This window comes from Bubalus bubalis, chromosome 21 (assembly GCF_019923935.1).
Source record: "Bubalus bubalis isolate 160015118507 breed Murrah chromosome 21, NDDB_SH_1, whole genome shotgun sequence".
Taxonomy (NCBI): Eukaryota; Metazoa; Chordata; class Mammalia; order Artiodactyla; family Bovidae; genus Bubalus; species Bubalus bubalis.
In genome coordinates, this window is record NC_059177.1 from 56141214 (window position 1) to 56164876 (window position 23663).

At 51.3% G+C, this 23663-nt stretch overlaps 1 protein-coding gene across 2 annotated transcripts in view; it reads right to left on the minus strand.

Moving 5' to 3' along the window:
• The window catches only part of IFT122 (intraflagellar transport 122), a 66016-nt gene that overhangs the window by 31065 nt on the left and 11288 nt on the right, over positions 1-23663 (minus strand). Inside the window, exons 4-15 of one of the 2 annotated variants that reach the window (XM_006078902.4) lie at positions 23155-23233; positions 21318-21394; positions 18641-18707; positions 17316-17462; positions 16063-16239; positions 13998-14073; positions 11167-11358; positions 10879-11017; positions 9523-9725; positions 7896-8033; positions 5325-5489; positions 1840-2037 (exon numbers count right to left, since the gene is read on the minus strand). In XM_006078902.4, the coding sequence (XP_006078964.1) occupies positions 1840-2037; positions 5325-5489; positions 7896-8033; positions 9523-9725; positions 10879-11017; positions 11167-11358; positions 13998-14073; positions 16063-16239; positions 17316-17462; positions 18641-18707; positions 21318-21394; positions 23155-23233 (1658 nt within the window). The remainder of the gene's footprint in view (positions 1-1839; positions 2038-5324; positions 5490-7895; positions 8034-9522; positions 9726-10878; positions 11018-11166; positions 11359-13997; positions 14074-16062; positions 16240-17315; positions 17463-18640; positions 18708-21317; positions 21395-23154; positions 23234-23663) is intronic. The other variant, XM_006078904.4, reaches the window with a different exon arrangement.

Here is a 23663-nt window from a genome sequence, read left to right on the forward strand (position 1 = left end):
AAAAAGAGTAAGTAAATTAAATTAAAAAATAAAAACCAGTGGGGCGGCAGGAAGCCAGTGTGGTTATAACAAGGGGCAACCCAGCCCCGGGCCCTCGTGGGCTGGAGGTGCCGGTGACGTGCGGCTACCCAGGTGATAGATTTTGTACCTGGTTCTGCAAACTGCTACCAGTGAGGTCACCTCGGCAAGTGGTTACAAAGGATCTCCGTCTGATTTCCTTCGATTACATGGGACTCTACAATCATCTCAGTATTCTAAATGCTAGAGAAGCACATTTACTCATGTGGAGCCGTTTCCAGTAGATTGCTGGGTGGAAAAGCCCAATTGCTAGGTGACGGCCAATAACACCTACAAAGTGATGGGTCTGCAAACATGTAAAATTAGGTTAACTAGAAGACGGAGGTGAGGGGAGGTGATGAAAAGTCTCTCTCTCTTATTTAAAATCCACATTCAGTGAAAATATGGTAAAGCTGAGGTTTCATCTAAAGGAGCAATACTTAGAGACGGAAGTCACAAAACAGTAGTTTCAGTATGGTTGCACTTTTGCTTCAAAATGTTTACACGAAACCATATACTCAGAAGAGTGTATTATGCATCTATTATATACACATATAGAAATGGTCTAGGGGCATATATTCTACAATGTTTAAGATGACTCTGGGGAGGGGGCGTCCCTGGTGGCTCAGTAGTAAAGAATCTGCCTGCCAGTACAGGGACACATGGGTTCAATCCCTGGCCCAGGAAGATCCCAGATGCTGAGAAGCAACTAAGCCTGTGAACCCCAACTACTGAGCTTGTGCTCTAGAGCCTGGAGGCCGCAACCACAGAAGCCCAAATGCCCTGGAGCCCATGTTCTGGAACAAGAGAAGCCCCCGCGCCTCAATTAGAGAGCAGCCCTTGGTCGCCGCAACTAAAGAGGTGCTCACGCAGCAATGAAGGCCCAGAACAGCCAAAAATGAATAAATAAACAAATAAAAGAGTGATTCCCGGGAATTCCCTGGAAGTCCAGTGATTAGAGGGTTTCCCTGGTGGCTCAGCTGGCAAGGGATCCACCTGCAATGCAGGAGATCCTGGTTCAATCCCTGGGTTGGGAAGGTATCTTGAAGTACCCACTCCAGTATTCTTGGGCTTCCCTGGCAGCTCAGACAGTAAAGAATCCTTCTGCAATGCAGGAGACCTGGGTTAAATCCCTGGGTTGGGAAGATATCTTGAAGAAGGGTTAGGCTACCCACTCCAGTATTCTTGGGCTTCCCTGGCGGCTCAGACAGTAAAGAATCTTTCTGCAATGGGGGCGACCTGGGTTAAATCCCTGGGTTGGGAAAATTCCATGGAGGAGGGCATGGCAACCCACTCCAGTATTTTGGCCTGGAGAATCCCATGGACAGAGGAGCCTGGTGGACTACACTCCATGGGTTCGCAGAGAGTTGGACGTGACTGAGCGACTAAGCACAGTGCAGCAGTGATTAGGAGTCAGCGCTTTCACTGCCGGGGCCCAGGTTCGATCCCTGGCTGGGGAACTAAGATCTCACAAGCTGTATGCATGGCTCTCAGTGAAACACACTATCTGCTGCCAAATGACCTTCCATATCTTCCCTGTCCCTTCCAGGAGAGGCCGATCAGAAAGACATGGAGGCTCAGGGAGCCTGAGCTGCTTGCCCAAAAATACCCACAGGTTGCAAAGGGTGGAGACAGGGCTCTCAGTTCAGGTCCAGAGCGCCTCCCGCCTGACCGTGGCTGCCACGCCCGTCTCTCCATCCTGTCTCCTCTCCACCCCCTCCCTGGCTGTCCCCAGGCTCCTAGGCCCTGCCCGGGCTGGGGGCAGACAGGGTGCCAGATTACCTGTGGCACCTCCACGGCCGACATGGAGAAGACGTGGAGGCAGAAGATCTTGGAGCCATTGTAGCCGACCACGAAGCCCTGCAGCTTCTGCTGGTGCACCGGGAAGGTGCTGGCCTTGATGTTGAGGTAGCCGCCGCCAGAGAAGCAGAGCATGTCCTCACACTGCGTGTTCCAGGCCACGCTGTTGGCGTTGGGCTCCTGCGGGCAAGGGGCGGTGAGGGGACGACTCCACTCCTACACTCGGCCAGGGACTGGCTCCCCAAAGCCTGAATCACACTAAGCTGCTAACATGGGTTGTAGGGAAGGTCGGGGGAGAAGGAATCAGACACAAAATGGACAGCACAGAGGAGGAGCAAGCTTCTCTCTGCACTGCGTGTGCTGGAATTCTTCAGGTAAGCCTCACTTCTGAAAAAATTATCATCCCCAAAGATTAATCATTACATAGGAAGTGAGAAAATCAGCAAAGTGGGATCTAGTTCTATTAAAGAATGAATAAACAAAGCTAGTCACGGAAGAAGGTTTAAAGGGATAGATCCCAAACAATTACCACTGATTGTTTGGGGGTAGCTGAGATTGTGGGTAATTTTTTATTTTCTACATTTTTGTGTTTGCCTCAAATTTTCTTTTGGTCATGAATGTCTATTGTTTTTTATAATAAGAAAGAGAACAGTGAGTTATTTTAAAAGTAGAAAATAATATATTCTCTCTGTGCTGACAATTCACACATGTAAAATCCTTCAAGCTAAGTTTCAACAGTACATGAACAAAGAACTTTAAAATGTATGGGCTGGATTTGGAAAAGGCAGAGGAACCAAAGGTCAAATTGCCAACATCTGCTGGATCACAGAAAAAGCAGGGGAATTCCAGAAAAACATCTACTTCTGCTTCATGGACTATGCTAAAGCCTGTGGATCACAACAAACTGTAGAAAATTCTTAAAGAGACAGGAATACCAGACCACCTTACCTGTCCCCTGAGAAACCTGTATGCAGGTCAAGAAGCAACAGTTAGAACTGGACTTAGAACAACAGACTGGTTCAAAATTGGGAAAGGAGTGTATCAAGGCTCTATATTGTCACTCTGCTTATTTAACTCATATACAATACATCATACAAAAGGCCAGGCTGGATGAAGCACAAGCTGGAATCAAAACTACTGAGACAAACATCAACAACCTCAGATACGCAGATGATACCACTCAAAAGGAAGAAAGCGAAGAGGAACTAAAGAGCCTTCTGATAAAGGTGAAGGAGGAGAGTGAAAAAGCCGGCTTAAAACTCAACATTCACAAAACTAAGATCATGGCATCTGGTCCCATCACTTCATGGAAAATAGATGGGGAAATAATGGAAACAATGAGAGATTTTATTTTCTTGGGCTCCCAAAATCACTGCAGATGGTGACTGCAGCCATAAAATTAAAATTAAGCCATTAAATTAAAATTGCCCCTTGGAAGAAAAGCTATGACAAATCTAGACAGTGTATTAAAAAGCAGAGACATCACCTTGCCGACAAAGGTCCATCTAGCTAAGGCTATGGTTTTTCCAGTAGTCATGTATGGATGTCAGAGGTGGACCATAAAGAAGGCTGAGCACCAAAGAATTGATGCTTTCGAACTGTGCTGTTGGAGAAGACTCTTGAGAGTCCCTTGGGAAGCAGGGAGATCCAGCTAGTCAATACTAAAGGAAATTAACCCTAAATTATTCATTAGAAAGACTGAAGCTGAAGCTCCAATGCTTTGGCCACCTGATGCGAAGAGCCAATTCATTGGAAAAAGACCCTGAGGCTGGATAGATTGAGGGCAGGAGGAGAAGGGGTAGACAGAGGATGAGAGGGTTGGATGGCATCACTGAATCAAAGGACCTGAGTTTGGGCAAATTCCAAGAGATGGTGAAGGACAGGGAAGCCTGGCGTGCTGCAGCCCATGGGATCCCAGACAGCTGGACATAACCTAGCAGCTGAACAACAAAACTAGTCACCCCAGGAGGCACCCCACCCTTCACTTCTCCTCAAAGTTTTCTGCTCAGCACTGGAACCCCAGGGACCAGCAGATGTTCATCCCTTTCTGCCTAGAACCTGTTATAATGGCTGAGTCGTTTATAATGAACATGGATTACTTTCATAATAAGGAAAAAACAATGTAAGTGTTTTCTGTTTGCAGGCGGCTGGGGCAGCAGAGAGGAGAAAAAGATAGCTGGGAATGTCCGTGTCTCCTGGCAACTTGGAGAATTACTCCCCTCTGCCTCCTGCAGAACCCTCCGCGGAGGCTGGGTAGGACACAGGCTCGTCCACTCCTGTTGAGGCTCAGCTGCAGATTCACAGCTGGGGCCCCGCTAACCTAGTGACACCTGCGGCCGTGGGTGCTGAGTCTGGGGAGGCGAGAAGCGACACCGAGGGCCGTGGCTTGTGCCAGGCGCTGAGCCAGGTTCTATGGCAGCTTGTTTAGCCCTGCAGCAATTCTGGGAGGGGGCAAGTACTACTTGCATTTTAGAGGTAAAGAGCAACCGAGGCTCCAAGAAGTTCACTGACTTGCTCGAGATCGCACAGTGATGAAAGCAGGGGTGGAGGTAGGTCTGTCTGAAGATAAATCCTGTGCTCTTTCCTTCCTCGAAACCACTCTGGCTCCCAGTGACGAGGGCGAGTAGCTATGACGGAGTCGCCTCAGCCCAGCGGTAGCCAGGCATCCCCTTCCCAATCTGAGGCAGCACCCCTCTGCCGTGTTAATGCCACTGCCGAGGACAGAGCGCCCTGAGGAAGGGACCTCACTCTGCCCACCACACAGGGAAAGCCACAGCAGCTGAGGAAGCCAGTCAGGGGAGGGTTCAGCTCGCGGGGAACTCGCGTCAGGCAAATGGCCTTGACCACTTACAAAGCCCTCGAGAGGCAAAGCCAGCGCCCAGCCCAGCAGAAAGCCAGCCAGCACTGGGCGCGGAGCCTGTGGGCCCTGTTCTCCGGTGACACTTCCTCCAGCCTAGGCGTTGTGTAAGTGGTGCCTGTCCCCTCCAAACACTCCACATCTGCTGGCTGCGGGGCACCCCTGTGAAATGGCAGAGGGAGGGCTCCCCCTCCTCTGCCCACTTTCAGGGGACAGAACTGGTCCTTTTCCCTGACTGTGTCTCAGGGCAGTCGCAGATACAGGCGGGCCTCCGATCCATGAGAAGCAGACTTTTCCCAAAGAATCATCTTCACGTTAACCCATGTACAGAGAGCCAATACAGGCCCCACTGAGACTTACTGTTACTCATTTACTGCTCACAGTAATCTCATAAGAAAGGTATAACTTGCCCATCTTCCCAGCGTGGAAACCAAAGCCCACAAGGCTCACCAAACTCCCACAGCTCGTGTGCGAGGGGCGGGCTGGGCCAGGGCTCTCAGACTCTGTGCCTCTGCACCTCCCTGCTCCCCCAGAGCCCCTCCTGCAGGGGCTGGGAAGCGAGGGAGGGTCTCGAACCCAAGGGCCCTGTCCTGGGCACTCTGGGGGTCACCTGAAACAGCAGCTCCTTGGTATGGATGTCGTACACCAGGCACATGTCGTTCTCGTCCACCACAGCCAACTTGTTGCGGGAGGCGCTCATGTCCAGGCAGCGTACAGCAGTGGCCTGCTTCAGCAGGACGATGGCAAAGAGATTGTCCACGAAGATCTTGAGGATCTGGCAAAATTTCAGAGGGGAAAGCGTGAATAACCATGGCCACACACCCTGGAACACCGGCACATTGCTGGACCCCATGTGTTCTACAAGCACCATCACCACTAACTTCACCGGAGGCTCTGTGCAGAGAAGAGGAAACGGAGAGGGGGTTTCCCACAGGGACCAGAGTGTGGCCCATCAGAGGCTGCCTACGTAACCACAGGCCCCAAGACACGACCGACTCATCAAATGTCTGCTTGACGGGGGACGGTTAACAACACTGCCCAAAATGAAGGATCAGAAGACAGCACACTCACAAATTCATACAGGAAAAGGCTCCTGTAAACAGTGACAGACATCCGGTGTAACCACAGCAAGAAGAGGATGCTGGGGAGGATGGGGAGGATGATGGGGAGGATGGGGAGGAGGGTGAGGATGATGGGGAGGATGGGGAGGAGGAAGGGGAGGATGGGGAGGAGGGAGGGGAGGATGGGGAGGAGGGAGGGGAGGATGGGGAGGAGGGAGGGGAGGATGGGGAGGAGGGAGGGGAGGATGGGGAGGAGGGTAAGGAGGATGGCGAGGATGGTGAGGAGGATGGGGAGGAGGATGGGAAGGATGGGGAGGATGGGGGAGGATAGGGAAGAGGATGGAGAGGAGGATGGGGACGATGGGGGGAGGATGGGGAGGATGGGGGAGGATGGGGAGGATGGGGAGGAGGATGGAGAGGAGGAAGGAGAGGATGGGGAGGAGGGGGAGGATGATGGGGAGGATGGTGAGGAGGATGGGGAGGATGGTGAGGAGGAAGGGGAGGATGGGGAGGATGGGGAGAATGGTGAGGAGGATGGGGAGGAAGGGGAGGAGGATGGGGAGGAAGGGGAGGATGGTGAGGAGGATGGGGAGGATGGGGAGGAGGAAGGGGAGGATGGGGAGGATGGGGAGAATGGTGAGGAGGATGGGGAGGAAGGGGAGGAGGATGGGGAGGAAGGGGAGGATGGTGAGGAGGATGGGGAGGATGGCGAGGAGGCTGGGGAGGCTGGGGAGGAGGATGGGGAGGATGATGGGGAAGATGGTGAGGATAATGGGGAGGATAGTGAGGATGAAGGGGAGGATGGTGAGGATGATGGGGAGGATGGTGCGGATGATGGGGTGGATGATGTGGATGATGGGGAGGATAGTGAGGATGGTGAGGGTGATGGGGAGGATGGTGAGAGGATGGGGAGGATGATGGGGAGGAGGATGGTGAGGGTGATGGGGAGGATGTGGAGGATGGTAAAGATGGTGAGGAGGATGGGGAGAATGGCAAGGATGGTGAGTAGGATGGGAGAATGGTGAGGATGGTGAGGAGGATGGGAGAATGGTGAGGATGGTGAGGAGGATGGGGAGGATGGTGAGGAGGATGGGGAGGATGGTGAGGAGGATGGGGAGGATGGGGAGGATGCTGAGGATGCTGAGGAGGATGGAAACAGCTACCAGTTACTGACTGTGCTTGACAGTCCTGTGAAACATGAGCTGTTTCACGTGGGTGAAACACGTGAGATTCTCATTTGTAAAATCTGAGCCTCAGAGAGGTGAAGTGACTTGCTCAGGATCACACAGCTCGTGAGTTGCTCAGCATGCACAGGGCCCCAGGTTCACCTGCCCACAGAGCCCAAGCTCTCCAGTCTTGCACTGGAAGCGACAGCTGATGAGAGGAAGAAGCCAGCTCTCCTTCACTGTGATGTTGACACTCTGCAGCCTCTGCTAATCTCATCCCCTATGACTTTCAGCCCCAGGAAAGGCCTAACAAGCCTCAGCCACAGCCATCTGCCAGACAGCTTGGCTCTCAGGCTTACGCAGTTATATTTTCCCTTTCACATTTCCATGTAACCCACTTAGAACTTTCTTCTTTTGAGCAAAGAACACACAAACAAATCTGTTCAGCTTTTTGTAACTTAGATTTTCCACCTCTATTTGAGCATAGGGCCCATTTTCCTTGAAACACCTGGTAATAGCCTGAGGACTAGCGTCCTCTGAGATGCAAGCTAGAACACATTCCTTGACCCATTCACTGCTCTAACAGGCATCTCATCTAAGAAATGAGCTCCGTCTCCCTCTCTGTGAAGACACTGAAACTGAATCTCCAACAAGTCTCCCACCTCCTGGGTGACCTTAAATCCACGAAGCCTCCATGGCAGCCCAGAGGCTGCAGAGCCAACTCTGCCAGAACGTGGCATGCTGAGTGGAAGCCACTGTGGCTCTGGCTTGACACTGGCCACATAAAACAGGATCCCGGGCTGCCCTCCAACGTGCCTGTGGGGCGAGGGGTCGGGGTGCAGCAGGGGAGCCCTTTGCTTGCTCTGGGAACCCACCTCAGGGTCAGCACTAGTCTGGCTGCCTGTGTCTGCCTGCAGATGACTGGCCTAATGGGAGACGCGAGGGCACACTCACCTGTCCATTCTTCAGGCCAACCAGCAGACCCTCCCTTCCTGGGGGGCCGCCGATCACCTTAATGTAGCGAATAAGAGACTCCATCTGCCACTCCCGCTCCTTCACGCCGCTGAAGGACAGGCACTGCAGCCGCCTCTCCTAGAAAACAAGCGCAGGTCCGGGTGATCGCCAGCAGGACAGGCGTGCCCAGGCGCCCAAGGAGGTCTGCCTGCGCCTACAGGGTGAAAACTGCCTCCACACTCTGTTCCCACTGAACCCATCTAGACCCCGTGCCTGGCAGCTTCACACAAGCCTTCCCTGCGGAGCCCAGCTCAGCCTCCATCTTCAGCAGACCTCCGGGCAGCCACAGCCAGGGGCTGCACCCGGAAGCACATCTATAACCTGTGGTATCCCTACGCTTGGGCTTCCCAGGTGGCTCAGTGGTAAAGAATCCACCTGCGACACGACAGACGCAGGTTTGATCCCTGGGTCGGGAAGATCCCCTGGAGGAGGGCATGACCGCCCACTCCAGTATTCTTGCCTGGACGGTCCCATGGATAGAGGAGCTTGGAGGGCTACAGTCTGTGGGGTCACAGAGGCAGAAATGACTTGGTGACTACATAACAACAACCCCTAAACTGCTTTAACTCGAGATTTTTAGAGAGATTTTTTTAATAGTATCTTATATATGTGATTCCTAAAGGATTTCTTCCATTTTATCACTTCCAATAGGCCTAATTTTACAAAACCAAATCCACCTCTACTTCTAGGAAAGTGGCTGGGCTGGCCTTCTCTCACGGTCTCCCCAAGCATTCCTGGCATCAACCTAGACAGCTTCTAGGAAGCTCTAAGTTGACAAATCTTTTTTTTTGTCAAAAAAATTCTCAGGAAGTAAAACTTCCTTTACTATTTTGAGTTGATATCATAAATTTTTTTGTTGTTCAACTGAAAGCGAGCATAAATTTCTGTGTGTATACGTTTACCAAAATGACATTGACCTTCATTTTGTGGGATATCAATGTATGCTTCAAGTCATTAAAATATATACAATCCCAGTTCAACACAGTGCTTTGTGCAATACAAAAATGTATTTTTCGTTTTTTTTGTTTTTGGTCTTAAGTCTTGGAAGATCTTAGCTCCCCTCCCAGGGATTGAACCCAGGCCCTCAGCAGCGAGAGTGCAGAGTCCTAACTACTGGACCAACAGGGCTCAGTCCTTCCAGTCGTGTCCAAATCTTTGTGACCCCGTGGACTGTGTAGCCTGCCAGGCTCCTCTGTCCGTGGGATTCTCCAGCCAAGATTACTGGAGTGGGTTGCCATTTCCTTCACCAGGAGATCTTCCTGACCCAGAGATCGAACCCGTGTCTCTTACATGTGTCTCCTGCATGGGCAGGCGGGTTCCTTACCACTAGTGCCACCTGGGAAGACCCACAGGGTAGTCCCCGTATTCTCCAACTTACGGCCTATGGCTTTCTGGTAGGGTCCGACCCCTCCAGATGCCAATAAGCACGAAAGCAATGAATAGCCACTGAGCTTGACGGGAAGGAGCTTTCTTCTAGCGACCGACTCTAGAGCCAGGAGGTGGGTAACCCGCTCCCAGGGGGAGGATGAAGCGGATGCAGCCTGCCCTCTGAGCCGCTGCCGCCCACCTGACAGAGGATGATGTGGTCGGCACACACCACCAGGAGGTTACACTCGAACTTCCTGGCAATCTTCTCCTTCACCCGGTACCGCATGTCCAGCGAGTCCTCTGAGTACAGCTCGTAGATGAGGATCTTCTCAGGCAGCTGGATCGCTAATCGATTCTTGTAGATGGCAATTTTCTTGACAAGTTCTTTGCATTTAATCCGAACTGTGAAAGAGGGGGGAAAAAAAAAAAACCAGCTCGAACAAGAGGCTATTAGGTAAGGGAGAAGGCAGAGAAATTAAAAGCCATCATTTACTTAATGCTAGTGGCAATTAAAGGAGACACACTCATCAAAAAACCTTTACACAGTGTCTAATACGCAATCAACTCTGCTAAACACTGAGTCGCATACAAATCTTTGTGGCCCTGAGCTTACATCTGAGTGTGCAAAGTAGAAGTCTCTGTGCTACCATCGCTTGCTGAAGATAAATCTCTGAATGGCACCAATAGCCCCTGATGGTCAAGAACACGTCTGGGTAACTGCCCACAGCTCTGGACACTTGCCACCCAGCACTCTTGCCAACAGGGAGCCGAAGGCAGTTTCTGGCACACACTAGGGTCTCACGCTCCCGCTACAGGTGGAGAAAGTCCCTCAGCAAGAATAGCAGGGAACTGCCCGACCTGCTGCACCCTCAGCATCGCAGCTGGAGTCTTCCATCAGAGGTGCTCCCAGGTGGGGGACCAGAGGATGCCACCTGACTCTGCAAGACACCCCTCGACCTGGACCCCCACACATAGGCCCCTGCAATGTGCTGTGGCCGGGACACCTACAGACGAATGCCCTTGAAATAAGCAGATTCTCAGCCCACTGAACCAGCATGGCCACTTGGGTGGACAGAGGAAAGGACTGGCTACCCGAGGCCTGGAACCCTGGCCTTCTGACCGAGCCCATGCAACCCACTGCCTCCTCCTCTCTGGGGGGAGCACCCGCCAGGAGGTGAGTGGACACGGAGCCGGGGGAGAAGCACTCCAGAAGGGACTGTGATCAGAGAGGACACAGGTCCGCAGAGACCCATGCAGGTCACCCAGCCCCCGGCTCTGACTTGATGTATGCTGTCCTCCCTTAGCCAGGCAGTCCATTTCCCCTTAGCATTAGCTGCAAATTTTTTTTTTTGGAGAGAGGGTTCATTGCTTCAAAGACATCAATATCCTCTCCATGCTCCTACCACACAAAAAACCGAGACCCAGTGGTCCAACATGTGTCCAGAACACCAAGGAGCAACACGCCCTACCGTCTCATCTGCCCTGTGAGCAGCCCTGTCGACCTGCCCCTCTTCCCAGCATTTAGTGGGCAGAGGGGCCGTACCTACCTGCTTACCTTTCTGCTCGGTGATCAGGTGCTGCACAATGACATCGGTCATGCTATCCCTGTAGGCGTAGCGGTCCTTGTAGAGCCCATGGACTGTGCTGAAAATCAGCTGGTAGAAGGAAATGGTGCCATCTTGGCAGCCCACCACCTGCGAAGAACGAGCCTGTCAGTTCTCAGTCCTCTGTGGAGACAGACCTGCCTGTCAGGAACAAACGTCAGTGATCTGACTGGCTAAACACAGCCGATGTTTACTGACTACTCGGGTGGTGGCCCAACCAACCAACTCCCCCTTCTTACCACGTAGTTGGAGTCAGGCTTCACTTTACATGTCCACACCCAGGAGGTCTGCTCCCCAACGGCCCCAAGCCGTACACCATCCTTGGTGAAAAGGGACACTTGCTTGTCTGACCCCCCCAGCAAAATGTACTCCCCTTTAGTAAAGTAGCTGATGCAGCAGGGGTCAAAGTTCAGGGAGTGGTCCTTCCCAATCTGAAGAAAGAGAACACACCAAGGGAGATCCACGCAGAATTCATGATCATCGCAACACAATCAAGGGCTTTTCCCTCCATCCTTTACATGGAGAGCTGGCCAGCGTTCTCCATGTGACAGATTCCATCCCAGCCCTCTAGAGCACCCCGTCCTCTCCACACGGACAAACCCTCCAGGGTCTCCCCCAGTCCCACCCAACGGCCCCAGGGCTGTGTCTTAGCTCCGCAGCCAATCCACACCCCAGATGGTCTTCTCCCGTTAGGCCTCCCCTTCTGCTCACAGCCCTTGCTAGGCTTCAGGATTTCCCTCAGTCCTGAGGGAAATTTCTTTTTCTTTCTGTTTTTCTTTTCCTTCCCTCCTTCTTTCCTTTTTTTGTACTTCACAAAACTAAGTCCATTCAATTTTTTAAAAATTGTTCTTACTCTACAACGACACTCATCCTATTCTCTTTGGAACAACCTTATTCAGGCGTTTCACACACCACACGATTCGCCCATGTCAAGTGTATGCCTCATTAGCTTTTAATACATCTGGGGCTGTATAACCATCATCACTAACGGCAACACCCTAAAAAAACCCTGTACCTGTAGCAGTCAATCCCCTTTCCCTTCTCTTTCCACCCCCTGGCAACCACTAATCTACTTCCTGTCTATAGATCTGCCTATTCTGGACATTTCATATAAATGGAAACACAGACCGCGTGGCCTTTTGTGGCCAGCTCACCCTTTTTCAGTATGCACCAGTACTTCACTCCTTTTCACTGCTGAATAGTATTCCATTGTATGGATATTCCCCATTTTATTTTTCCATGCATCAATCGATAAACATTTCAGGTCTTCCTATTTCTGGCTATTATGAAAAACGCTGAATACGAATACTTGCATACAATTTTTGTGCAGATGTACATTTTCATCTTTCTTAGATATGGATACCTAGTAGAGTTGCTGGGTCATATAGTAACTTCGCATTTAACCTTTAATAACCACTTAAAAAGTGGCTGGGTATACCATTTTATATTCCTGTCAGTAGTATACAAGGGTGCCAATTTCTCCATCCTAGTGGGTGTGAAGTGGGTCTCAGTGTGAGTTTGATTTGCATTTTCCTGGTAGCTAATGATGTTGAACATCTTTTCATTTGCTTACTTGGCCACATGTATTTCTTGTTTGAAAAAATGTCCATTCAGATCCCTTTTCCATTTCTTAATTAAGTTGTCTTTTTATTATTGACTTGTAAGAGTTTTTTACTCCTTGGAAGACAAGCTATGACAAACCTAGACAGCATATTCAAAAGCAGAGACATTACTTTGCCAACAAAGCTCCATCTAGTCAAGGCTATGGTTTTTCCAGGAGTCATGTATGGATGTGAGAGTTGGACTATAAAGAAAGCCGAGCACTGAAGAATCGATGCTTCTGAACTGTGGTGTTGGAGAAGACTCTTGACCGTCCCCTGGACTGCAAGGAGATCCAACCAGTCCATCCCTAAAGGAAATCAGTCCTGAATAGGCACTGGAAGGACGGATGCTGAAGCTGAAACTCCAATACTTTGGCCACCTGATGCAAAGAACTGACTCATTTGAAAAGACCCTGATGCTGGGAAAGATTGAAGGCAGGAGGAGAAGGGGATAACAGAGGATGAGATGGCTGGATTGCATCATCAACTCAAAGGACATGAGTTTAAGTAAACTCCAGGAATTGGTGATGGACAGGGAGGCCTGGCGTGCTGCAGTCCATGGGGTCACAAAGAGTCAGACACGACTGAGCAACTGAAGTGAACTGAAAAGTTTTTTCACGTATTTCAGATGCAAGTCCCTTATCAGATAAATGATTTGAAAAATTTCTCTTTCACTCTGTGTGTTACCTCTTCACTTTTGATGGTGCCCCCTCTACTTTTAGGATGAAGGTCAAGCTCCTGAGTTTAGTTCCCAAGTTCCCAAGTCAAATGAGTCTCTTACAGCCAGTCCATGTTCTTTCAAACCTCCATGCCATTCTCCACAGCACCCCAGCACTAGACAAGGATGTCCTTTCCCCCTTCTTCTCCACCAGGTGTCATCTCTTCCAGGAAGCAGTCTCACGTCTCCCTGCCCACCCAAGGCCTGAAGGGCTAGCCTAGCAGCTGCTTATAAACGTGGGGGTGAATAAAGCAAATACAGGAAGAGGGTCACGAAATAGGACCCAGGCTTTACAGACCAAGCTGCATTTCAGTTCAACCATTTACTGGCAGTGCAGGACCCTGGGCATAATATTTATTCCACTGCCCTGAGACTTGTCTACTCATATCTAAAATGCAGATCATCAGACTTGCCTGGAGGTCCAGCGGTTCAGACTCCGCACTTCCCCTGCAGAGGGCACGGATTTTATCCCTAGTAGAGGAAGTTCCGCATGCCCTCAGTGTGGCCCCAAAAATGTAAAAAGTTGATTGGCAGAGTACCTACTTCACAAAGTTTTGTAAGAATTAAAAGAGATAAAGAATGCATAGCTCTCAGCACAGAACCTGGTGTCACAGTAAATGCTCGATAAACAGGAGCTAACACAAATGACAAACAATCATTAATAATGCAGTCTCCAAACGTGAAAACAGATGAAAACCAACAGGCATGACCAAACTGGTGCCTCCCACTGGGCTGGCACAGACCCGCATACCTGTTTTCCACTCAGCTGGTAGAAGGAAAGCTTCTGTCCCCAGTCAGCTACAGCCAGGATGTCATTGCGTTCCTCTCTAATCAACAGAAGACAAAAGAGGTTACGTGGGGCCAAGGCCTGCTGGTGAGTGTGGCCCGAAGGGTTTAACAAACAACAGGAAAGAGAAAGCCCTGGTCAGGCGGTCAGATTGCCAAGTGCCGGACAGGAGGACAGGGGCCAGAGGGCTGTGACGTGGGCCTACCCATCAACTGGTCCAGTGGGAAGGGGAAGGTGAGGTCAGCCCTCCCGGGATCTGTATCTCAACAGGATGCCCCACCACGCGGGTGCTCATGGTGCAGGGACACAGTCACCATGGAGAGGTGAGACCCCCTGTTTCACAGCTTCCTGGGAGCAGAGCTAGGATAGCGAGGTTGGAGATCCTAGAGCACTTTCTCTTACACACTGTACAAAGTAGGGAGGAGCGGAGAGACGTGTCTTCAGAGGTGGGAAGGCATGGATTGTCTGATTTTTTTTTTTTAATGGACAGAGGGGAACCTTGCTTGCTCTTCCTCAAGAGGATACTAACACCCAAAGCTCGGTTCCCTCGCAGTTGGGGTTCTCACGCAGGTGGAATGGTTTCTGATTGGATCTAACAGGAAAGAACGGCGGTTCTCTACGACCAGCCCGTCTCTGAAACGGACTGCCATCAGCATCAGGGTCCTAGAATTGCGGCTGCAGGAGCCGCACAGGAGAAACCTCCTTGGCCAAGGCTGAGGATCGGGCTACTCAGGAGTCGAATTCAAGAGAGAGAGGTTCCCAGCCCTTGGGTGCTGGCCTGAACCCACCTAACATTGCCGCCTCTTCATTAACTCCAGTGTTTTGAGCCCAGGGCCTTGGGGTCATCTGACAGCACCATGAGACACTCAGGCAAAGTGTGGTGCAGCCCTGTGAGCAAAACCCGGGCAAGGGTGACAAGATGGCAACTCACGCAGGCTCTAGTCAATAGCCAAGGGGACAAAGACGATGGAGGGGGGTGGAGGGACCCACAGGTGAACTCTGTGTGAACGGCACTGACATCCAAACACAACCCCGGGGCCCAGGCCACGGCAAGCCCTCTTGGGGAGACCTCGTACAGCTATGGGTCGGGCTCAGCCTCCATGAGCTGGATGGCTGGTTTCCAACCTTCTTTCTCCCCCTTTTACCCACCGCCCACCCCCCCCAAACCCTGGGCAGTGGGACTCTTTACCAAAACAAAAGCTTGTGTTAGTAACTAAAGGGTCCGCTCTGGCTGAACACAGGTTGGGACGTGAAGCCCACTTCTCCTCCCCTCCTGGTCCCCCATTTCCCACCTTCTTTTCCCAAGGAAGCCCAGGCACCACAGAACAGTTTGGATGAAGTGATCTAGCTTAGGACTTGTCAATCAGAATGTCCTGGCTCTCACACCGCAGCCTGCAATGGTTTCCCTACAGGTAATCTGGGCTGAAGAGAAGGAAGGATGGCTGGACAGCGAGGATTTGATGTGAGGACTGTGGCTAAGACAGGAGAGCTTCTCTCTGATACATATCCTAGCAAACGCAAGGTGAGGTGCGCTGTGGGAGCAGGCTGAGAGAGGAGTCCAGTAAGAGGGGAGGTGTCTGATGAACTACGCTGCGGCCAGGCCAGGGCACACAGGCAGGCGCTCAACGTCATGTTTTCAAAGGACCCCTAGATGCCACTGTAAGGAGTTCACTCTACGATGCTAAGTGGACAAAAAGGGAGTAGGATATGGTTCGGTTCATTGTATGAACGCACTACAAGCCTGGGGAAATACACTTAGGATGCTAACAGTGGTTTCCTCTGGGGATGGGGTCTTTCAGAAAAGTTGAACTTTCTCCTTTGGACTCTTCAGTATTTTCCAGAGTTTCTCTAAGAAGAGTCTTATAACCCACACACAGGCTTCAGGGGAGCACTCCCCCAGGCGGGAGAAGCCTGCAGCAACAACACCCTTGGTCTCTTTGGGAAGGCAGCGCCAGAGCAGTGCCGCCTGCAGGTCTAGGCTGGGGCGGGCCCCTGCGGGGAGGGCTCCGGCCCCCCGGGACACACTCACAGGCTGTCGTCCCCGGCACTGTCGTCCTCTTCCTCGGGCTCGTCCTCCTCTGCCTCACTACCCTGACTACTGTACACTGCGGACTTCAGAGTGGAAGGGATATCCTGAAAGTATCTGCTGACAATGGCCTCCTCGGAATCCTCGATCTCTATGTTCATCCAGAAATTCTCCCATCGGCTGCAGACGGTAAGGGGTTCTTCAATCGCATTGCCTACAACTGCACTAGGGTTATTAATTTCAAGACCTGTCAAGGAGCCCCTGCCCCTTGCCCGGAAGAGGACAGCAACCAGGCAGACCAGGCATCCTGCATCTCATGAATTAAAAATGGGCCCCCGAAGCCACAGAATCATCTGTGGCCGCAAAAAGCAAACAGCAGGAACTCTGGGGTAGGCTAATGGGCTCTGAAGGCATCAGACATGCATGCCACAGCCGTGGGCTGGACCAAAGTATTCAAGAAGAAGCGTAATCATCTGATGTCAGAAAGGCCGTGAGATTAAACAGACTTCTAAATCAAGTAGGTCCCACCTTTAAAATGACATTGGGTTGGTAAACAATTAAGTCCTTTACCTTCAGAGGACTCTATGGGGAATGGTGGTGGCTTAATAATGTTACAGGATTATACAAGCAGATCTAAAGCTATTAGCGCCCCATCAAAGTCACATCAGCACAGTAAAAAAATGTGCGTAAGGCTGGAGAAGGTAGATGCCAATTGTTTGTGGAACTGTAGGCTTTGGGGATATTTATACTTAATACTGATGTTTTGGGGGCCAAGGGCAGCAAAAAAGGCTCATGAAAAGCAAAAAGGGCTCATGAAAAAGCCTATGTTCTGTTCAGACTTGGAGGGAAGAACTGAAAAGGGGAAAAGACCAAAATAAAGCCACGGCACAGAGGTGAGCTACTGATTCATAAGGAAGTGGCTCTCCTGTGTCACATGCATACACACTCTCTCTGTCACACACACACATACACATACACACACATGCACACACACACACACACATGCACACACACTCTGGGCTGGCCTAGATAGCTCATCTGCTCAGCTACATTTCTGGGATGCATTCCAAAACTCAAGATGGGCTCTTTAAAAATTCCACTGAAACAAGAACAGGTTCCAAAATGGATCAGTCACATGGGTGAGAAGCCTTTGAATCAGGGAGCCTTCGTGAGGAGACAAAGAACCCAGCACCTGAGGAAGGGCTTCCTAGAGCTCCTGACCGAGGAGGAGTGGAGGAGGGTGGCGGTGCGGTCACCTGGACGGGTTCCAGCTGATGGACCAGATGGGGGAGAGGGAGCCCCCCGGCCGCTCGATCTTCACCTTCTCCTCGCCGTTCTTGTTGCGGATGCTGACGACCCCGTTGAACATCCCCAGAGCCAGGTACTGCCCGTCGTTTGTCCAGCTGTTCAGACAACCGCCAGAGGGCGTGGGGAGGGGAAAGGGAACACGGCAGGTAAACGCTGTGAGGGTGGGGCCCTGCTTCAGACGGCCTGATGAGGCAGCAACAGCCACGTGCACCTGGGCCCTGATGCAAAAATCACAGGGCCACACTGGGGGTCCCACTGCTTCCCGGAGTGGAGGGCGAGACGTGAAGGCGGGAACATCTTCCTCTCGGCACCCACGGTCTCTGTCGGCACCGCCACAAGGGCCCTGAGCTCTGCCTGCACTGCTGGCAGGGCCGCCCTACTCCCTGCTCTCCATGTCAGCCTACTCCCACCCCCAGAGCCCCCTGAGCACAGGACCTGCATCTCGGTCACTGCCAGTCTCCCGAGCAGGTGCCTACCAGCTGCTGAACGAAAGGGAGGCTGCGCCGAGAAGCTGCTCGGCAAGCACAGCCACCCTTTGAGAGCGTCTACCATCTGCAGGAGCTGCTTGCTTTCAACTCACTACCTTGTGTGCATTTCACAACAGCCCCATCAACACAGCATCTTTTTTTTTTTCTACATACAAAATGGAAATATATTTGTCATTTTTCTATGTTTTCCAAACAACTGATTCTTTTCCTTCATTAAAAACCTCCACTCTGTTCTAAAATGAGAATATCCTGATGCTTGGAAAAAGCACTTATTGTAGTTTAAATTAAAACTGTGAGTGAATGACTCCATATATTGAAGTGTTACATGTTACTGCAAACATCAGATTTCTTTTTAGTATAGTTTCTTTTCTTTTTAGCATCTTAATCCCCATTTGTCACATTAGGAACCTCCTGAGGTCACAGAGCCTGTCAGCTGCTGAACCTGGATCTGAACCCAGATCTAACGTCAAAGCCTGTGCTTCCTCCAGCTGTGCCGCCTGGACAAGGCCGGCTTCACATCCCGAGCTGCCCTGAGCACAGCCTGAGGCTGGGACGCGGGCTGCTAGACCGCTGCCCAGAAGCCACCTGCAGTGCTCTTTCACTCCACGATCAAAGACATGGGTTCTTCCCATCAAGGAGACCACGAGAGAAGAAAAGAGGAAACATGGGGGCCAGACTAACTAGGAAGCATACGACCTGCTCTACTGTGTGAACTAACCACATTCTGAGTCTGTTTGAAGTGCAGGGGAACAGAAAACCACCCTCAGAGCTGCCCCTTAACTTACCTGCAGCAGGTTATCTTGCTGCTGGATTTGTGCTTAGAGACCGACTTCTGCTCAGGAGACCATAAGCCTTCAATACAAAATAATATGAGAGAGACTGGCTGGACTATGTTGTTGTTCAGTCACTAAGTCGTGTCCGATTCTTTGTGACCCCACAGACTCCAGCAGGCCAGGCCTCTCTGTCCCTCACCATCTCCCAAAGTTTGCCCAAGTTCATGTCCATTGCATCGGTGGCTGGACTATTACTCAACAACAAAGAGGAACAAGCTATTGACACATGCTACAACTCAGATGGATCTCCAGCGTTTCATGCAGAGTTTAAAAAGTCAATCTCAAAAGGTCATATGCTGTATGAGCCCATCTTATATAGAGATGGAGAACAGATTAATGGTTACCAGGCACAAGGAGTTAGCTATAATAGATGGGGGAAAGAAAGTGTTAGTCACTCAGTTATGTTCTACTCTCTGTGACCCCCTGGATTGCAGTCCACCAGGCTCCTCTATCCATGGAATTTTCCAGGCATGAATACAGGAGTGCCATTTCCTCCTCCAGGGGATCTTCCTGACCCAGGGATTGAACTGGAGTCTCCTATGTCTCCTGCATTGGCAGGCGGGTTCTTTACCACTAGCGCCACCTGGGAAGCCCACAGGAGATGGGGGAGGTGATGATAAAGGAGTATGTCTGCAGCGATGGGCATCGACACAGGTGATGACATGACACAACTATACGCACCCACTGTGCCAGGCCAGCCTCCTGACTGTGATCGGGTACGACAGTTACGTGAGGCGTATCCACGGGGAGAGAGGAGGAAGGGTCCCTGAGACCTCTCTACTATCTCTGCAACTCTCTGTGAATCTATAACTACTGCAACTTATTGTGAATCTATAACTACTTCAAAAGAAAAAAGGAGAGGAAGATACATTGGTGAATTTCTAGCCAACCTTTCAGGGGTTTAACTCAAAGAAATGCAACTTTCATAATTATTACACTGTAACCAGGATACAGCTTAGTGGTCAAGGTAATGAAAGATGCCTCCTGAAAATCCAGCCTCCACTCCCCGGCCTTTCTGGGCCATGCCCTGTCCCCAGCATACTGGTCGCCTTTGACTTGCTCCCTCCTGCCACTGACTCAGTGCTGCACAACAGGTCTATGTCTGGGCAACAACACCAAATTCTGCTCTGGGTCTGGGCCATGAAACATGGCCAAGAAGGAAAATCTAGGGCAGAAATACATTTGCAGGGCAAGATGCAACATCCAACAATTTGCCTCCCCTGTCTCTGGCACTGGAAGGCCTCCTCCAGCATTTCTGCCTGTGCTCGAGCCGTCTCCCCTCCACCGCACCCTCGAGGGCCTCTCGGGAGTGCTGTCCGGAGCAGGTGCTCGATGCAATCGCGTGGCCTGGGTCCATCCCTTACCCGCGGGGCGACCTCAGGCACGTCACTGGACCACTCCGAGCCCCAGTTCTGTTTCATCGGCACAGCAAGGCTGAGAATGCTACCTGACCTCCACGGTTGTCACAGAGCTCACCCAGGAATTCATTTAACCCTTGGCACAGTGCCTACCGGCCTTCCCTGGAGGCTCGGTGGTAAAGAATCTGCCTGCCAATGCTGGAGATGTAAGAGATGCAAGTTCGATCCCTGGGTCAGGAAGATCCCCTGGAGGAGGAAAAGGCAACCCACTCCCGTTTTCTTGCCTGGACAATCCTATGGACAGAGGAGCCTGGCGGGCTACAGTCCATGCAGTGGCAAAGAGTCAGACATGACTTAGCGACTGAGCACACACACACACACACACACACACACACAGCGCCCACCACATCACAAACGCTCAACAAACATTATTACTTCACAGAGCATTTTTACAAATTCGACCTCCCTACCTGCCCCCGACCACAAGCTCTTTGAGGGGAGGATTTCTACTTTGTCTTTTTCACCCCAGAAGTAAGCACCCAGACCAGTGCCTCACATGGAGAAAATACTATATTTTTCATCACTGACAGTCCCTTCCCCTTTTATGTACACAACATGCTTTCAATCACATCCTCTCTTTTGAACCTCTGAACTCTATCAGTGGACAGAAGGAACATGTTCACTTTAGGTCGGGGAGGGAAACAGAGGAGTCAGATCTCGAGTTCTGCTCTGTGTACCCACTATCTCCCAGCAAGGAAAACAGAACCGATGAACTGAAAGCCAGTCTGGACCTTGAACAGGGAGCCTGCAGGCCTCCACCCGCTCTCCTGGCCTCCGCTCTGTGCCGGGACCCCACCAGTGCCGTGTGTCGGGCGGGTGTGCTCCTTGGGGAAGACAGCCACAACCACGGAATGAGTAAAGGGGGACACACTGCACACGGGTGCTGGGGGACACGGAGGTGGGGACAACTGGACTGTCCCCTCTCAGAGGCAGCAACGCCAGTCACGCCGGGGCTCTCCCGTTCCTCTCCCCACCTCCCTTCCCAGGGCCTTCTCCCAAATCGCCGTCTTACCCACCCATTTCTGACCAGACTCAATGGCCTCATTCACTCCCTTGGTTCCTACACAATTTAAAGGAGAATTCTCAGCCTCCCCTCAGCCAGTGAAGGGAGAAGAAGGCGCACTGACTCGCCACCACATTCTGGATGGATTTCAGCACTTTTTGCCAATTTCCAGTCATTCCAGGACGAGACGCTGGGAACCCGAACCTACCGATGTCGCTGGAGGAACAGGATGCCAGCTGGTGGGTGATGGGGTTGTAGGAGACACACTGGATGGAGTCATTGTGCCTGGGAAGTAAACAACTGGAGATGATTACACGGCAGACCACAAACACTTCAGTGGCTCCAGCAGAAGCCTGCAATGACGGGCCCACAGACAGCCTCTCTAACTCCGCATCGCGAGCTCTGCTGCAAGTGACCAGTGAAAAGCACAGGGGTGAATACGCCCCTCCTGGCTTGCCTCTCAGCCACCATTTTCCTCTCCACATGTTACCACCCACCAGACTGGCCACCTCCTCCAAGATAAACGCACTGCACAGCTCTGGTGTGTCAGCTGGTAAGAGGATGATGGAAAGCACCCAGACTGGCGCACTGGAAGCGCCGTATTAATGGCCATTCCTCTTATGCTTTGTGGAGGCCTGGAAATACATTCATTCTCACAGGAGGGAGGTACAATGAAGACACTATTATAGACCAAGACCTGGAAACACCTGAGATGACCGTGACGGCTGAGGGAGTCGGCCCCACATGTGGCACCTCGGCTTCAGGTTTACCCCACGTGTGAGCCACACTTCACCTGTGACCTCCTTCATTCATCTATTCATTCATCCAAATGTTGATCTGTACACACATGTTCACAGCAGCACTATTCCAACCAGCCAAGAGGTGGAAGCAACCCAAAGGCCCATCAGCAACAGATGAATGGATAAACAAAATATGGTCTGTAGACACACTAGGATGTCATTCAGCATTAAAACGTACGGGAATTCTGACACATGCTACAACACAGATAAACCTTGAGGACGTTACACTCGGTGAAATGAACCGGTCACAAAGGAACAAATACTGTAGGATTCCACGTATATGAGGCACCCAGACAAGTCAGATTCATAGAGAGTAGAACTGTGGTGCCTAGGGCTGGGGAGGGGGCTGGAGGTGGTTGTTTTTAGGTGAGGAGTTTCAGTTTTGCGAGATGAAGAGAGGCCCAGAGGTTCGCTGCACAGCAACATGGATGTACTACTGACCTGCACACTTAAAAACGCTCAGGATGGCAAATTGCATGTTATGTGTATTTCACCACAATTCAAAAGAAAACCATCATTTGTCGAGTACCTACAATGGGCCGGGCAAGGCGCCAGGCACCAGAGACACACGGTGAACAAAACACAGGCAGTGTCCGCCCCCATGGAGCTTCCAGGCTGAAGGGAGGGATCTATCAGCCATCAGAGTGAATGTAAAACTACAGCTGTGAAGGGCCTCGCTGGCGGTCCAGTGGTTAGGACTCCACGCTTCCACTGCAGGGGGCACGGGCTGGATCCCTGGTCAGGGAACTAAGATCCCGCATGCCACACAGCACCCCCAAAATAAAAGTACAGCTGTGAGAAACGCCATGAAGGAGACCCGACCGAGGCTAGAGGGGCAGGGAGGCTTCGCAGAAGAAGCTGCATCTGAGATCTGCAGGGGATGAGCAGAGACTCGGCACGGACAGGGGCCTGGAGCACACGGAGCCCAAGTTTTGGGCTGGCCACCCCAGGTGGATGTGAGGCTCTTCCCTGAGGTGGGGACACTGGAGGGGGATGGGGGTGGGGAAGAACGTGTGACATCAGACAAACTAAACTGAGCTACATGGAAACACCAGCCAGTGCTGGCCGAGCCAGCAGAGCTCCAGACTCCCTCACTCACTTCCCGACCTGCTCAGCACACAGCCCCACAACTGAACTTCGCTTGCATGGAAAAAAGTCCTTCCTGACTTCTTTTCTAAGGGGCTTGTGCTCAGTCCCTCAGTAAGAGGCCAACTAATAACACCGTGCACATAAACGATCACTTACGTGTACTTCAGAATGCCTTCCAGTTTTGACGTCCAGATTATTACGCTTTTGTCAGCTGATCCAGAAGCAAAGCGTTTGCCTGAAAGTGTTTTTAAAAAGAAAATAAATTTCACCTGTCTTCAGGCCGGCATTTTGCAGACAGTATTTCTTAGAAAAGCTGCTTCTTTCAGGTCCCGAGGAAGTATCAGTTGCTTCTGCAACCCTTCGTATCAGTGCTGGTGGCAGCACTTTGGAGTCAGGAAGTTTGGGTTCATTTCCAGTTCTGTCTGAAACTAACGGAGAGGTATGGAGGGCCTGCTGCAAGCCAGCATCACGTCCTATGCTCAGAATTAACTCATGATTAAAGCATACGTGATCCCTACCTTCACAGAGTGTGTCTGGTGGGTAAAGCAGGCATTAAATTAAATTAATCCAATTCAAACACAATGTGGAGAGAAAAGAAAAGCAGCTCTATGAAAGAGAATACATGTGGACCTCATTTCGGTGATGGAGGTTTCTCTGAGAACCGG